The following is a 16,955-nucleotide window of genomic DNA, read 5'->3' on the forward strand; positions in this document are numbered from 1 at the left end:
CCTCCCATTTCCCAGGAATATAATCTGGCACTCATTTTCTTTCTCCTGTACCTAATACTGACATTTTAAAGGCAATTTCCTTAAAGAACATTTTAGTGCAACAATCTGCTGTTGGAACTTTTCTTGTATATGAATGCTGCAGTAAAAGTGTGTTGGCTTCCTTACAAGTCACATCCACTTTTTTGGCTAACGAGTTTTCTGTAACTCCTATATGAGAACCACTGTTTTAATAGAAAAAAAGCATTGGGCTCAATATAGTACACAGTTACAGATATATGTTTCAACAAGTTTTAAATTCTTAGACCATCCCGGATAGTCCCTTTAATCATGTATCGCAAATAAGATTTATTTCCTCTTGCTCTTTTAATTCATACTTGTCACTATCTTACTATTTTACACTGAGTATGTGGAAACCTATTAAAAAAGCTACAGCCAACTATATGATATTTGCTTACAAGAAGCTTGTAAGGTGGGCTATGGTCAGAGATAGTGAATTTCTCACTGCTACTCAATGAGGAGCTTTACAACTGAGTGGGAATTTAAAACTGAAGATGAAAACAAGTGTAATATTAAAAAAGGACTTGAAGCGTTCCCAGCTACTATGTGAGCCTGATTTCCTACCAGCTGATCAACTGAAATGACAGATGAATATCCTAGTTAAACAATCTTTCCCCACACCATACATGTTTCAGATACTGTCTTTTAGAAGTGCCAACGAAAGCACATTTATCTACTCATTCATCACACTAATTAAAGAGAAAAACAGAAACCTTTATTTAATGTGCAAAACTGCTTGGGGAGAAGGTTCCAAAAAGATATTGCATGTTTAAGCGAATCAGTGCTGTGCTTGGCTAGGATCTGATGCAAACCTATGTTTGTCAGAGCATGAACCTGGGCAGGAAAGGAACGCCTGACTGAATGCAGTGAGGGTGATTCCAAATCAGCTCCATTGCTGTTGAGATGCTATGTTTAAGTCTCAGTTTCCTATGTGAAAGCCCAGCACTTAAATTATTCCACAACAGTGGCTTTCTCTTTCCATCCTTGGAATCATTTAAGTTAGACAAACTGATGAGCAATCAATGGCTTTTAGTTAAACAAGATCTCCTTGTACATAGGTACCCATGCGTACTGGATGCTGAGGACATAGCTACTTCATGCTCTACTTAGATGGAAGGATTATAGAAGCCCGGAGTTAGAGCCAAGAGTTTAATCCACATGGGACCTGGATCAATGAGAAAAACAAAAACAAACTGCAAACAGCCAACAATGGATGGAAAAAGAGAGCATATTGCTAGAATCATTAAGACCACCAACAAAAATATATTTAAATACATTTGAAGAAGAAGAAGAGTTTGGATTTGATCCCGCTTTATCACTACCCAAAGGAGTCTCAAAGTGGCTAACATTCTCCTTTTCCTTCCTCCTCCACAACAAACACTCTGTGAGGTGAGTGGGGCTGAGAGACTTCAAAGAAATGTGACTAGCCCAAGGTCACCCAGCAGCTGCTTGTGGAGGAGCGGAGACACGAACCCGGTTCCCCAGATTATGAGTCTACCACTCTTAACCACTACACCACACTGGCTTTGAAGAAGGAAACCATCTAGGAAGATGGTTGTACCTTTGGACAAAGGACTCAAAAAGGTATGCTATACAAGGGGGAAAAGGTTGCAGAGAAGCTGAATGAATTATTTGCATCTGAACTCACAGCAGGAGATATAGGGCAGACCCTTCTATCTGAACTAACTTTCCCAAGAAAGGAGATTGGGCAACAGAGGCAAATAGTTGTGACAAAAGATTAAGTCCTTCACCTTAGTGACAAATTAAAAACAAATCACCAGGTCCAAATGGCATCCATCTACAAGTTAATGAAGAACTCAAATGTAAAATTGCTGAACTTACAACAAAAACATGTACCGTAGATTCCGGCATATTAGGCGACTGGGCGTATTAGACGACCCCCCAAATTGGCAGCTGCAATTTGGGGGTTCATCTTATAAGCCCAGCCGCCAAATACGCTGGGCAGGTCCGTGCCAGGAGAAAGCCACCCGGCGTGGAGCCCGCTGCCCATTGCTGCTGCTATCCTCTTTTCCGGGGATAAAAAGTTGTCTTTAAAGACATTTTTTTAAAAAGTGATTGGGGGAAATCTATGAAATAACAGGCTGATTAGCTTAATGTTTGTTCTAAATAAACTGGTGTAAAGTAATATTAAAGATAAAATCAACATGCATATAAAAGAAGTCTTGCTGAAGAAGAACCACCACAGAGTGGAATTCACTGCCCCTGGATGTAGTAACGGCCACCAAATTGGGCAGCATTGAAAGAGCCTTAGGGTACAGCTATCAATGGCTTCTAGCCATTATGACTGTGTCCTACCTCCAGTACCAGAGATGATATGCCTCCGAATGTCAGTTGCTAGGAAACATAAGTGAGGAGAGTGCTTTTGTGCTTCTGCCCTGTTTGGGGGCTTCCCACAGAGGCTGCCCACTGTAAGAACGCAATGCTGAAATAGGTGGGTATAATCCTGCATGGCTCTTCTTATTTTCTTATGGGATACAAGAAGGAAGGAGTACAGGAGTCACCAAAAGAGGTAGAGGACAGAAATCAGTCAGGCTATAATGGAAAGATAAATAGGAAGAGTTGCAGTAGGGACTGAGACAGGCATCCCCAAACTCGACCCTCCAGCTGTTTTGGGACTACAACTCTCATCATTCCTAGCTAACAGGACAAGTGGTCAGGGATGATGGGAATTGTAGTCCCAAAACAGCTGGAGGGCCGAGTTTGGGGATGCAAGCAAAGAATAACCTTGTTACTTCTCCAAGAGGTTCACTCAGAACTTAGTATTATAAGTAGTTAAGGCCAGAAGGAGTCAGACCAAAGTGATTGGGGGGAATTAGAGCTCAATAGAAAGTAGATAAAAGGGGAAAGTGTGTTATATGACTTTTGCTCTTAAGTAAAAGTTATAGGGAAGCAGCAAGAGACATGATCACTAACCCTAAGATCAGGCTTCCTCAACCTCTGTCCTCCAGGTTTGAGACTACAGGTTCAAGACTATAATTCCCATCATCCCTGACCACTGGTCCTGCTAGCTAGGGATCATGGGAATTGTAGGCTAAAAACAGCTGGAGGGCCAAGGTTGAGGAAGCCTGCCTAAGATGTTCAGTTCAAGAGCAGCAAGTCATACTGTTTTTGCCTTATAAAGCCTAAAGAGAATGAATAAGTACTTCACTGTATCAGCCCTACATTGTTCAAACTTGCTAGAATATATTAAATCAGAAAAGACTTATGAGCAAGAATGAGTCATACCATCACAAATGTTAGCTGGGAAATTCAGCATTTGCAATGCTGTTCCCTTTCTCCATTACACTCTCTAATCCAGTTCCCTGCCACAAATAAATACAATTCTTTTGGAAAGCTAAATCTGAAAGCAAAACAGTCGCATAACATAAACAAATCTATATTAATACTCTGAACTACCGTACTTCAATCAGTTGACTGAACTTGGGGTGTTTTTGTCCACTCTAAACCGACTGCTGCTATTGTTTTAACACAATACACATTATTATTTTTATATGCCACTCGTAAAATGCCCATGGTAATTGAAAGGGGTGGCAAAGATGGGGTGAGGGTATTTATACCAAGACTCCTTAGCCACCATGCACTTGTCTGGAAAACAGCAGTAAAGTGAATCTGCCAGTAAGAATCAACCAAAACAATTAAGAAACCATCCACATCCCTTATAAAAGTAAAGGCAATAGTGAGGATGGGGTAGTGAGGTAAAGAAAGGAGAGAAAAATGGGAAGAGCCCTGTTGGATCAGACCAAAAATCCATCTAGTCCAGTCTGTTTTATTCTCACAGTGGCCACCAGATGCCTATGTGAAACCCACAAGGAGGACATGAGCACAATGGAACTCTCATGTTCCCAAGCAACTAAAGAATACAGCTTCTGGTGCCAGAGGTAACATACAGGCATCATTACTAGTCGCTGAGAGTCTTATCTTCCATGAATTTTTTGAACCCTTAAACAATGTGCTGTTTGAAGAAGTTCTTCATTTTGTATATCCCGAATCTCCCACTATTCAGCTTCACTTGATAACCCCAGGTTCTAGTATTATAACAGACAGAAAAACAGCCAGTGGCAGTTTATATAAAGTTAGGTTTCTTTTTATCCCAATATGTATCACTTGACATTTGTTTACACTGAACTGTTTTTTGCCATTCTAATACCCATTTCTACAGTTTGGAGAGGTCCTTTTAGCTTTGCGTAATCCTTCCCCCCCCCCCCCAACCACCTTGAACGATATGGTGTCTTTAAACTTGGTTACCTTACTGCTACCCTACATCCAGATGTCTTATGAACCAAAACAAAAAACCCACTGATATTAATTCAGTTTAATGAAGGAAATGTCCCAGTGCTGGCACAAGGATTCTTAAGGTTACAGATCTTCTCAATACTGTCTCTAAAGGCCTTTTGTTTTCCCAGAAAATTTTTGAGGCAGAAACTAGAGCTGCTCTCTACTCATCCCAGTGCTGGACTTGCTCCAGGTTTCTTATTCCTAGGACTAGTGATCAAAGACCATATTCAGCTTACGAACCCATGCTCCTGGAACTATGCACCATTGTATTCATTAGGTACAAGACCTTGAACTCTAGGAGGTAAATACTGCAGCTACTTCTGAGGCCCACCTGCTGCCTAATACGTAACACCTATTCTGCCTGGCTAGATGGAGTCTAACATATTAGTGGGCTGGACCTTAAAAGTGTGATCCTGGCACTAAGTGGCAATTGAAGACCTAACTCTTCCATTTTCCCCTCACCCAGACAAGCAATGATGGATCATTATGATCCACAAAATCACTCACCATCCCAGTTTTACCTCTGGGTGCAGTTCTGGTAATGCCTTGCAAGTCAGACTTCTAAACATAAACACGCCTGCATACTGTTTTGTATGCCTGATAAACTTTTCTATATATTGGGTTGATTCCCTTTTAAGTAGTTACAGGGCATACCGTTTCTAAATATCAAACCTGAGGGCAGGAAGAAAATGATACTACTTGTTTCCAAAGATTGTGCAATGCAGCTTTACAGAACAAGTAAAAATATATCATAGAATCATAGATCTGTAGGGTTGGAAGGAACCCTGAGAGTCATCAAGTTCAACTCCCTGAAGTGCTTAAAAACCTCCAATGTCATTCTGTCCTGTAATGTTTCTTCTTGGTTATCAAATATTTTACCTTCTAAGATACCTTATCATTCAGGGCAGTTATACTAAATGTATTAAAACAAAACTATGCTTCACATAGCTGTGACAATTGCCACAGGAATGGAATTTGATTTTTCACACTTGTTACTGGATGCATAGCAGCTCTCATTCATAAATTCTCCTTATTTTTCAGTTCCTCACACATTGCCACATACCAGAATTATATTTAGGATGCAACCAGTGCAGCATGCCTTTTAAAGCTATCATTATCAAAAAATGTACTACGGTATCAAAGGAATTTGGATCCATACCATGGCTTGTCTGTAATTTAATCTAAGGGCACTTCCAGATATAGGCTTAGTTCAGAGGAAATGCCAAACCATGGTTTGGTGTAGCAAGAATGAGCCTTGGGGTCATGCACACTCTCCCCTATGTCTGCAAAAGTGGAATCAGGTCACAGTTCAGTTGCAATTTCCAGTTTTTGTGTGTGCAAACGATACACTGTCCAGTTATTCTGCTATGATAATATACTATAGTCAGCGTCTAAATTGGAACTCCGGGAAGTACAATGGGAGGAAGCAGCAAGTGAATCTAGATTTCAAATAATACCCGGCTGTGGTTTTCTGTTACATCTAAATCAACACTTTTCTCTTTTGTAGATAATAGGTGCTTGAATCAGAGCACTGGTCACACTCAATCCCCATGCTGAAATGTCATCTCCATTTCAGATGCTGCCAGTCCAGACAGACTAGCAGAATCCAACAAGACTGACACAGCTACAATTGTGCAAGACAGCAATGGTAACTCTAAACTCCCATGCTGAGAAGCATCTCTCCTCTCTGAGGCACCTCCTGCTGTGATTCCTGATTTGCTGCTACCGTTCTGCTAGAAGCAACATCTGGAAGAATCTTTAGAGTGATTGATCTGCATTTCATACATCCACTTTGCCAGACCAGAGGAATCAGAAATAGCATTTTTTGGGAAAGACTGTATACCATAAAAAGACAATTAGGATGCCTCTTTCTACTCTGCCTAACATTATGTTTGTACTTGGAATAGTTTTGTTATTCTAAGGATTATCTGACATTAAGTGAAGAGCTTTACGAGTTTCATGAACTGAATAAAATGACATTGCAAACTGCTCTAATCAGTAACAAGGACATGTAAACTGTATGTCACACTACTCTGAACCATTGTGCTTGAATTTCACTGCAAAGCAAGATGGGTGGGAAACTGAATCTGTGTTAAATATACACTTCTCTACAGCTAACATTCAATAACCTTTGAAAAACAATCTTATTTTTGGTGTACCATGCTAGCTATGCCACTGAGATGTCTTTTTGGAAAACACAAAATAGCATTCACTGGAATGATAATTGACATTTATCTTACTTTTGATTTGATTTCCAAGCTTTCTGTCTCCTATTTGGACACTTGACACATAATAAATATGTTATGCTCACAACACACTCAAGGCAAAAGTTGAAAACTGGCACCCATTTCACTCACAGGAATGCAGAGTCAAACAATTCCCAGACAATGTCTTGCAGGAACATTTCATTTAAGTCTAACTAGATTTTTCACATTCACTTATGCAAAATTAGAACCACAAACTGAGAGCTTTTCCCCCCTCAACCATGACATATTTTCCGTCCAATTTGCGAGTTTCTACACAGAGCTACTAACACACAGTGCTGCCACCGCCTCCCCCTCCACATACAACCTAAACTATGGGGTTTAGCTAGTTATCCCTCTCTTTTGCACGTTCAAAGAATTATCAGGCAGTCAGGGGATGCCCAGCACCAATGACATTACACTTACCATAGACCCTTGAAGAAAAAGCTAACAATTTCAAAACATGTACAAATACGCAGAGTCCAACAGAAGAAGAAGAAGAAAGGATTAGCAAGGATGATGAAGGATTGGAGAGACTTACCTACTCGGAAGTTGGGTGCTGTCAAGGTGTCAGCAGCATGCCCATTTTCACTAATCAGAGTCGTGGTGTTCCCTTTCTCGCAGCTGTTCTGGCAGGTGCCTTTTTTACAAGTCACTTTACAGATGCTGGGTGTAAAGACCACCTTGATGCGTCCCGTGTGATTTCCCACTGGGAGCAGAGGCAAAGAGAAAAAGAAAAACAAACAAGTCACTTTGGTAGCCATTGAGTTCCTTTAGATGATAAAAAAAAAAAAAAGCTCTTTAAAATTAAAATTTAAAAAGGCAGAGAGTTCTTAACAGAGGAGGGCAGTCTTCAGTGCTCTCTCCTCGATATCCAGTGGTGTCTCTGAAAAAGGAGTAGGAAGCTTAGCAAACAGGACTCCGGGATCCACTCCAAAACCACATTTAAAGTCAAGTCACTGGAGTGGGATTAGTAATCACAATGCTGCACTTTATTCACAGTCAAAGAGCAATACCAAGGGCATGACAGCTTAAATAGCCAACCCTGACAGGCAGATGTAATGTAAAGCGACTGGCTGTTCACCTAGGGGTGAATAAACTCTTGCGTCTTTTCCTCTTGCATACTTTTCCTGTTTCTACACTTATTAAGTCACTATTTGTAGCCCGACCCCTGGAAATGTTTTAGGCATGCCGCATGTCTGAAAACATCTGTCTCAAATCTCCTGGCACCCCAGCCTGAAGTGAACAAATCCAGTGACGCAGCTGCCCAGGACCCTTTATTTTTTTTCCACAAATTCTTGGAACGGCTACTCCATGTGGATTTACATATTATAGGTTTTACTTTGTCGACAAATACTAACACTTAAACCAACGTCCTAATTGTGCAAGATTGCCAACGGATAACTGCAAAACCTGTTCCTAACGGGGTGGGGCAAAGCGAAAGTGTATTCCAGACACAGTCATTCATTGCTTTAATCTGATCTGTTCTTAGAAGATGGGAGGATTTACCAAACCCCAGATTTTCTCTCTTTTTTAAAACCCCAGGTTTTATGAATGGTTGTATATACGTTTGGTTAAGCAACAAACATTTATATCTCTTATTTTGTTACTTTTTTAAAAAGCATGCTTCAGATATATGTGCATCTCCCCCCACCTTGTCAAAGTTTTACTGCAACTTCATTCCTTCATTAAGAAACCATATTAATAATAACTAGTTGCAAAAAATTATCCAAGCCAACATTTTTCCTAAACATTTTCCAAAATGTTCCTGCCACAACAATGCGTGCAATTTGAACACTGGTTGGTTGGCCCATCCAGTGTATGAATGCCCTCTGGGAAATTATTATGGGTAATGCTTAGGGGAGGGGGAAGGAGAATGTTTCCTAACATAAAAATAATATCATTTCATATTATTTTTGGCTTTTAATAAGATTAATTGAAAGTAAAGAAAACAGTGCCAGCTGATTCATCTCCAGACACTGGCATTAAACTGTTGCCCGCCAGATGCAGAGCAAATGCTCCAGCTTACTGTAAACAAGCAACTTTCAGACCTACTTACAGAAAGCTGCTCTCTGCCAATATTGAAACCGTGAACTCCCCCCCCCTCCAAATACAACTAGCTACAGCTACTCATTATCTGAGGAGATTTAATGTGTTCATTCAGCACGACGACACATGGATATGGGAGCAGTCTCCTCCCATTCATTGTGGGACCAATACAGGGGGTGCAGTCTGCACTGCTAATTTATCACGTAGGCTTTGGCAGGTCTGCTTTCTAGTACCAGCGCCATTTTACATAGTATGAAGAGCCAACTGTACTTCACCAACAGAGGTAGACTAGAATGCATTGCAGTTCTGTTTACTGGTTGCAAGAAGACAGTGAGAAGGCTCACAGAGGAGTTAAAAGTCTTCCCTGGCGCTGCTCACAGCCTTCTAAGGAAGCCTGCCTCATATTTGGAACACTTGTGCTCTGAATAATTCTTAACAGTAGGCTTAGCAGAGATGAAAGGGGAAAACAATGAATTTCACTCATTCTAACTTCACCATTCATAGCTCACTTAAAGGCAAATCTTAGCTTTTCTACTGGCAAACTGCATTTTCTAGGAACTAGCTCTACACCTTTCCCAATAAACAGGCATAAAGTTGCTTGTGAACTGCTAAGGCGGCCACATTTCAAACATCTAAGTCAATTCTAAAACAGCAAGCAGATTTTCAATATTTTATTTGGAAATGTCTTCACAGAAAAAAAAAATCTTTTCCTAGAAAAACCGTAACAATTTCTATCCTCTATTTTAACATGCCTTTTGCAATCATTTTTTTCCCATTTAGGAAGTGATCTAATTAAAACAACATGCTTAGCTAAGTAACCACTATCAAGCTGGCCCAACCTGGAAAATCTCGTGTGCTAGAGAAATCCCAGCTGCAGCTCTTCAGTGCCACAGCATGGTTTAAACTGGACTCTGACAATACCAATGAGACTGAGTGGTGACTCTTGAGTCACGATGCAGACAAGACAACAAACAATGCACTTTCAGTACAATTTGATAACATAGCAAAGGATTGATGGTATATATGACTGGGAACTCAGTAAGTTATTTAGGAGCCTTACTTGGTAGCAACCCCTAAAGCTTCTTCTGAGTTGATTTGTATAGGATTGCTTTGGAAGGGTGCATCTCATAGGACTTTCTTTGGAGACTGGCTGTATCCAGGAAATGCATGCTTCCAAGAATCCACTACTGATACACTTTCTTTATACATCTGCAGAGCACATAAGGGGAGTTGCAGGAACTGCGTGTATCACTCATTGTCTGTTTGTGTCAGACATCTCATGAGTTTCTGGTTGTAAGAACGTGAATTAATATTATAATTTGATTTTTATATTGCTCTTCCTCATATAAGAGCCCAGGGCAGGCAATTGAAGTAGAATAAAATCCCATGCATTGTTAGGGAGAGAACAACCTATTTCCATTCCATGTCAGTTCACATGCATGAGTATGCATGAATCATAGATCCATTCCATTCTGTTTTTTGCATTTTAAAAAATGCGTGAAAAATTCACATTTGAATTGTACGAATGCTGTACTTTCTTCCCCTAAAAGACTTATTTTTTGGCATGCTTTCAATGCATTTCTTCTACATATTTTTGTATGATTTTTCTGTTAAATACCAAACACTTATTTTCACATATTTTATGGAATTTTACAGACACTACATTGCCATTTCAGCAAAGTATGTAATCCAACCCATATCTGCATTCCGACATGCATGCAAATTTTTGGACCAGTGAATTAGGTTGGTTCAATTCCTAATACAGAATGATTTAATTTCTCCAGCATTCCTAGTCCTAATAGACATCCACATTTGAAAATGATCGTTTAGTGAAAAGAAGCCGAAGTTTCATGGACTATTTTCGGGAACTATATAACAAGCAGATCAGATCAGAGGATCATTCAAAACTGCAGACCAGAAGAGAAGACAAGGGTTTGCAGAGCCAACGTGCAAGAGCTATCCTGTAGTTCTCCACGGCAACTCAAGATGGACTTTTGTGCCTCTATGTGGAACAAGAATGGGCTGCTAAAGATGCACCATGTCTTACAAAAAGTCAGTACAAGTAGGGTTTGTCCATTTATACCTCTGCGCACATATGAAATGCCAACTCTAAACCTGAACATGTAAGAAAAATCCACACTGTACCTCAACACTACTAGTTTCTATTTCAGCTAAGTACCCACCAATTCTTGAGGCTTCTGTTACCCAAATACAAAGGGCACACTTGGCACATTAGACTGAAGGACAAACATATGTAGAAATTTCCATTTACAGTAAATGGAAAGGTGGATCTAATCCTTAATTGCACTTCACTCCTGGATAAGTTAAAGGGAATCACAAAGATACTTACACATATATGGTCTCTGTATATGATTCTCTACTTGTATGTTTCATCCAAATATCCATACCCATGTACAAAATAATCCTAAAATGCAGCCCTCAGTAAGCTTAATGTATTATTATTATTATTATTAGTAGTAGTAGTAGTAGTAGTAGTACCCAACCCATCTGACTAGGTTGCCCCAGCCACTCTGGGCGGCTTCCAACACAAGGAAACATCAAACACAAGGAGACATCAAACACTGAAAACTTCCCTATACAGCGCTGCCTTTGTATGTCTTCTAAAAGTCATATAGTTGTTTATCTCCTTGACATCTGATGGGATGACATTCCATAGGATTGGGACCACTACCGAGATGGGCTCCTTAGGATACTGTTTTATGAAAAGTAGCCATGTAGCAAAGATAAGCATTAGCCACCATTCCAGGATTTCTCTATGTACTACCATGTTTCCTTTAATGTAATGCACATCTTTTTTGGCCAAATTATGTCACGAAAATTAGGGTGTGCATTAGATTTGATGGCACATTAGATTCAATTACAAGCATGAAAAACATCGCTGACATAGTAAATACTTTTTGGGTTTCAAGGTTTTGAAAACTGAGGTGCACATTAGATTTGATGGCGCATTAGATTCACGTATAGACGGTAGTAATCCAATCTCAAATTACACAAAAATGGCCTTGGCAATATGAAAGTAACCTGTGTTGTGAACCGCCCTGGGATCTAAAGATGAAGGGCAGTATACAATTTTAATAAATAGACATTCATTGAATTATGGGCACATTATTTCTTTTTTTATCATTCATATAACATTGTTTTTAATTTTTCTCTCATGAATAAATCCCTCATTCCATTTTTACAAATAGGGAACTGAAACCAAGACATAATCTCTTGGATGAGACCTAATAGTAAATCCATGGGTTGAGATCAGTGGTTCTCAAAATTGTTTTCGCTGGGCCGCTCTTTCAAAATAAAAAATTGCCAACATCGCATCAAATTTTTTAACTGAAAAGAGATGCACTGGAAAACACAACTAGGATTGTAGTATCACTTGATGCTCTTGCTCTCATTTTGAAAATATATCTATCCATATTCTGCAATTTGTTAGTATCATCATTATTATTATTCTACTACACTACACTACACTACACTACACTACACTACACTACACTACACTACACTACACTACACTACACTGAAATGTTTCTTTGATTGTCCTTGACTCTTCCTGCCACACTTGCCATTGTCTCCGGCCACACCAGGGGGGCAGGGCTGTTGCCACACCCTCTAAGAACCACTGGCTTACATTCTATGTTTTTGCTTCATGGATGGAAGGACAGTTTTGTACCACTTTTGCTTATAGAACTCTCATTTGTTGAATGGAAAGCTATTCCCTCCATTCACAGAACAGAAACTTAAGTCCCAAGTCATGGATTAAATAGGATTTCCATCACAGGAAGTATCTGTTACAGTATGGAGGGCGGGGGGTTAATGCTTTGTACTGGCAATGCACCCAATATAATTCAACGGCACACACCAAAGTCCATTAGTCTCCACCCTGAAGGTCTGGCAATTCAACAGCAACATCATGAATTAAATGTGATCCTACACAAGGCTTGCTGTGACAAACTGAATTGCAGTCTGTTATGCTGTAATAGAAAGAGCAAGCAGAGGAATGGGCATTTGGCAGGGCTTATGACCAGATGGCCATGACAGCTGTTTTTGCCATACCTAGATAGGGTTATATAAGGTGAAGGAATTCTATAAGCTAGCTTTGTAGATCATTTTACTTTTAATGCCAATCCGATTCCAGGAAGATTTTATACATGTTTTAGTTGTCTTTATGAATGTGAACAATTGTTGATTTACATTTTCTACTAATTGTTTACCATTCTTTTCAGAATTTACATAGATGCCTTCCAGAGTTACTATATGGTGCAAGATTTCTAGCTATGACACACCCAGCTGTCCATGTGCATCTCATTCTATTTGGAGGAGGACCATGTGGACACAGAAGTTTGGGGCTGCTTTACTAATGAAGTCACTGGAAGGCTGTTGTCCTAGAGAAACTGCACCTTTCCAGTCTCTTGTAAAATGGGGGTGGGGGGTGGGTTTTGGAGAGTAGCAAGACTATACAAAAAAACAGGCACTGATTATGTTCTCATGCTCCATTTAAAGATGACACACATATTTACAGAGTGGAGAAAGAATTCATTGATCCACATGGTATTAAATATATTAAATGCATTTTCATTAGAAACAAAGTAATATTTTCATTCCATACACATTATTAGGATATAAGGTTTACATGCACCTAGGACTCATCTCTCATGTTGTGGTATTTATGTTCCAATCCTGTTGCACAGAACAGCTGAAAAAACCATCCCAGACTTACACACACATACATGTATAGATATAAACATACAGTTTTAAGAAACACTAAAAGCTTTTCAAGCTCTTTGGTTATCTCCTATACCTTTTAAACTGCTGACAAAACACAATCAAGAGGAAATTGCTTATTTCCTAAAGTAGGCCTGTCCCGGTTCTTTTATCATCCCATCCTGATTAACTCTTCTCAGAGTTTTTTCTTTAAAGCTGTACAAAGGAAAGTTGATATTTAATAAATACCCACTATAAATTATAACCTTTTTTTGTTGTTTAACAGCAACTTTTTTCAATCATACAATGAATTTTTCACAATATTTCTACATACTATATTTTTTTTTTAAAAAACATTATTTCCTCTAGCGATTTTTCAGTTAGAGCCATATACTGTATAGTCAACTAACAAGTCAGTCCTTGATTGGCTTTTGCTAAATATTGATTGGCTTTTGCTAAACATTTCAGAAGAGAAAATAGTATCTCTTACATAAATTGTGAATGATTGCATGGTGTCAGCCAGTTCCACTGTTGCTCCCATTTGTGGCATGGATGGGTTAGGGACCAGCAGGGGTACATAATGGGGTGTGTGTGGGTGTGTGTAATCAACCACACAGACAAAGGAATAGCCCCCTAACCAGCAGTTCATCTCAAGTCCTTATAGCAATGCAAAAATAAAGATAACCCACTATACTCGATATCAAAGGCATAAAGTGTATTATTTTTTGAAAAATCCCAGACTAAATGATGAGCTCTGTCTGTTTTGCATAGACAGAACAAGGTTTGTTAATCTTAACTGAATAGCTTAATAGGTAAAGGAACCCTGGACGGTTAAATCCAGTCAAAGGCAGCCCTGTTTAGGGAAGTTTTTAATGTTTGATGTTTTATTGAATTTTTAATATTCTGTTGGGAGCCACCCAGAGTGGCTGGGGAAACCATTATAAGTAATAAAAATATTGTTGTTGTTGTTGTTGTTGTTGTTGTTATTCAAAGGTGACTATGGCGTGTGGCACTCATCTTGGTTTTCAGGCTGAGGCAGCCAGTGTTTGCCCACAGACAGCTTTCCGGGTCATGTGGCCAGCATGACTAAATTGCTTCTGGTGCAACGGGACACCATGACAAGTGCCAGAGCACACAGAAATGTCCCTTCCCACCATGGCAGTACCTATTTATCTACTTGCACTGGTATGCTTTGAAACTGCTAGGCTGGCAGAAGCTAGGACAAAACAACAGGAGCTCATCCCGTTGCATGGGTTTGAACCACCGACCTTACGATCAGCAAGCTGAAGAGGCTCAGTGGTTTAGACCACAGTGTGCCCTGCGTCCCTTAATAATGCCAGTGTGGTGCGACAAATAACTGCAAATCTAATGAGAATCAAAATCTCTACTTAATCTCTCCAGTCGCCACCCACTGCACTTCCGACTGCAAGCAGTGCCAGATTTATGTACGGGCTAAGCAGGCTGGAGCCCAGGGCCTCATAATCTAGAGGGGCCTTGACCTCTTGCCATTCTTTTTTTTTTTTTAAGGCAAATTTTACTATCTAGGCCCAGTTGCTTAGTAACATTAACCATGTGACGTATGAGTCTATGACTGTTTAACAGTTACACAAGTGCATGCTTACTGTTTAGTGAAGTTTATGGAAGCTTTAAAGCTATTCAGAATCAAATAAATTCAGCTATGAAGCAATACAAGTGTTCAGATCGCCATCTATCACTGTAGCATCCATTTTGAGAACAAGTGAGACTTATTTTATATCACTGTGAATCACAACAATATTTAATTTTGACTTTTTGTGGAAATAATAAGAAGTGATATGAAAGTTGTGCTAGTAAACCAAAATGACAAAAAGAACAGAAGTAAATATTCAAAATGTTTAAAGGCTTACTTAACCCTTAGATAAAGAATCATGTTTGCAAACAGAAAAAAATCAAGCAGACTTCACTGAGCAGACTAAAGAACAACCAGAACGCAGCCTCCCAAGAACTTCAAGAACTGTTGTCAGTAACTACCACTACAAGTACAGAAACTTATAGAGAAAGTAACAATGAAGTAACAGGATCGTCAGCCAAAAAATTAACAAAAGGCACTGAAGGAACATGCCACAAGATAGATATACCAGTGAATGAGCTTTATTGTTTTTTATCAGACCTACAAAAAGATGGGCAGTGCTAAAAAAATTTATTTCCTCGAGTCAAAAGTTCCTAAACATTTATGAGACACAAGATGCGAGGGGAGACTCACACCAAAGCTACTGCAGCTACTAGCAAAAGTTATGCTTACATTGTAGAAGCTCTCAGTCATATTTACTATAATGAAACAGAGAAAGGAGAAACTAGATGACATGCTGAAAATCTTCTGCACAAAATGGAAGAATTTGAATTTATTTCCTTGCGTCACCTTTGGACACATTTGCTAGACCAATTTCATAAAGTTAGCAAGTCACTCCAAAGTTTACATACTTCACTGAGCATATGTGCAAATATTTACAGCTCACTATTGCAGCTTATATCAAACACTCAGACTAAATTGATTAAATTGAACAGCAAACAAAATTTACTCTACCAGATGTAGAGTGCAAAACTGTCAAAAGGCGGCAGAGAGTGCAAAAAAACAAAACAATGATGACACAACACCCAAAGCCTTAGATGAATTTTCTCCAATAGACAAGTTTTAGGGTAAATTCCTTTATCCCTGTCATGGATGCTCTTGAAGCCTACCTAGACAGAAGGGAAACCATGTATAGGAGTGTAGCTGGCAATTTTTGGTGAATCTGCAAGTGACCAAGGAACAGATTCACAATGGCAGTAAAATGTTGATGAAAAAGTATCCAAAGGATGTTGAGCTTAGCCTACTCAAGGAACTCTTGTCCTTCCACCTGTATGTCAAAGAAGCTCACCCTGAAAATGAAAATTTAAGCCACCAAGATATGTATGAAATAATATTCCAGGAGAAAATTCGGACAGCTTTTTCAAATGTGGAAACAATTTTCAGATTGTTCCTGTGTTTAATGGTTGCAAACTGTACTAGCGAAAGATCAGTTTCTAGACTAAAAAGGATAAAGAATGATGTACAGTCAACGATGTGCCAAGACTGGTTGTCTGATCAAAGCATTCTCTGCACAGAAAACGATAAACTGCAACTTACTAATTTTAATGTTATAATTGGTAGGTTTGTATCCAAATGAGCTCGAAAGAAACTGTTCTGACTTTGTAGATAGTGTAATGTTGTAACATAACTATTATTTCCCTAGGAATGTTCTATGTGAATGTCTTCATTAACAATGTTTTTATCAATGCTAAAATTTCAGAAATGTTCTACATTCGCTGAGTAGCTACAGAAGAGAACAAGGTTTTGCTTCTCATGATCAGATGCTATTAAGTTTGGACCTCCCTAGGTTTCCTAGCCCTGGGGCCCCAGCTTCTTGAAGAGGAATTAAAGAACCTTTTAATGAGGGTGAAAGAGGAGAGCGCAAAATATGGTCTGAAGCTCAACATCAAAAAAACGAAGATCATGGCCACTGGGCCCATCACCTCCTGGCAAATAGAAGGGGAAGAAATGGAGGCAGTGAGAGATTTTACTTTCTTGGG

At 39.3% G+C, this 16,955-nt stretch overlaps 1 protein-coding gene across 8 annotated transcripts in view; it reads right to left on the reverse strand.

The window, feature by feature from the left end:
- Positions 1-16,955, reverse strand: part of LTBP1 (latent transforming growth factor beta binding protein 1) — a 185,948-nt gene that overhangs the window by 123,910 nt on the left and 45,083 nt on the right. For all 8 annotated transcript variants that reach the window (XM_028724280.2, XM_028724279.2, XM_077925685.1 and 5 more), the window contains exon 5: positions 7,138-7,305. In XM_028724280.2, the coding sequence (XP_028580113.2) occupies positions 7,138-7,305 (168 nt within the window). The remainder of the gene's footprint in view (positions 1-7,137; positions 7,306-16,955) is intronic.

Source organism: Podarcis muralis, chromosome 3 (assembly GCF_964188315.1).
Source record: "Podarcis muralis chromosome 3, rPodMur119.hap1.1, whole genome shotgun sequence".
NCBI classification, from domain to species: Eukaryota; Metazoa; Chordata; class Lepidosauria; order Squamata; family Lacertidae; genus Podarcis; species Podarcis muralis.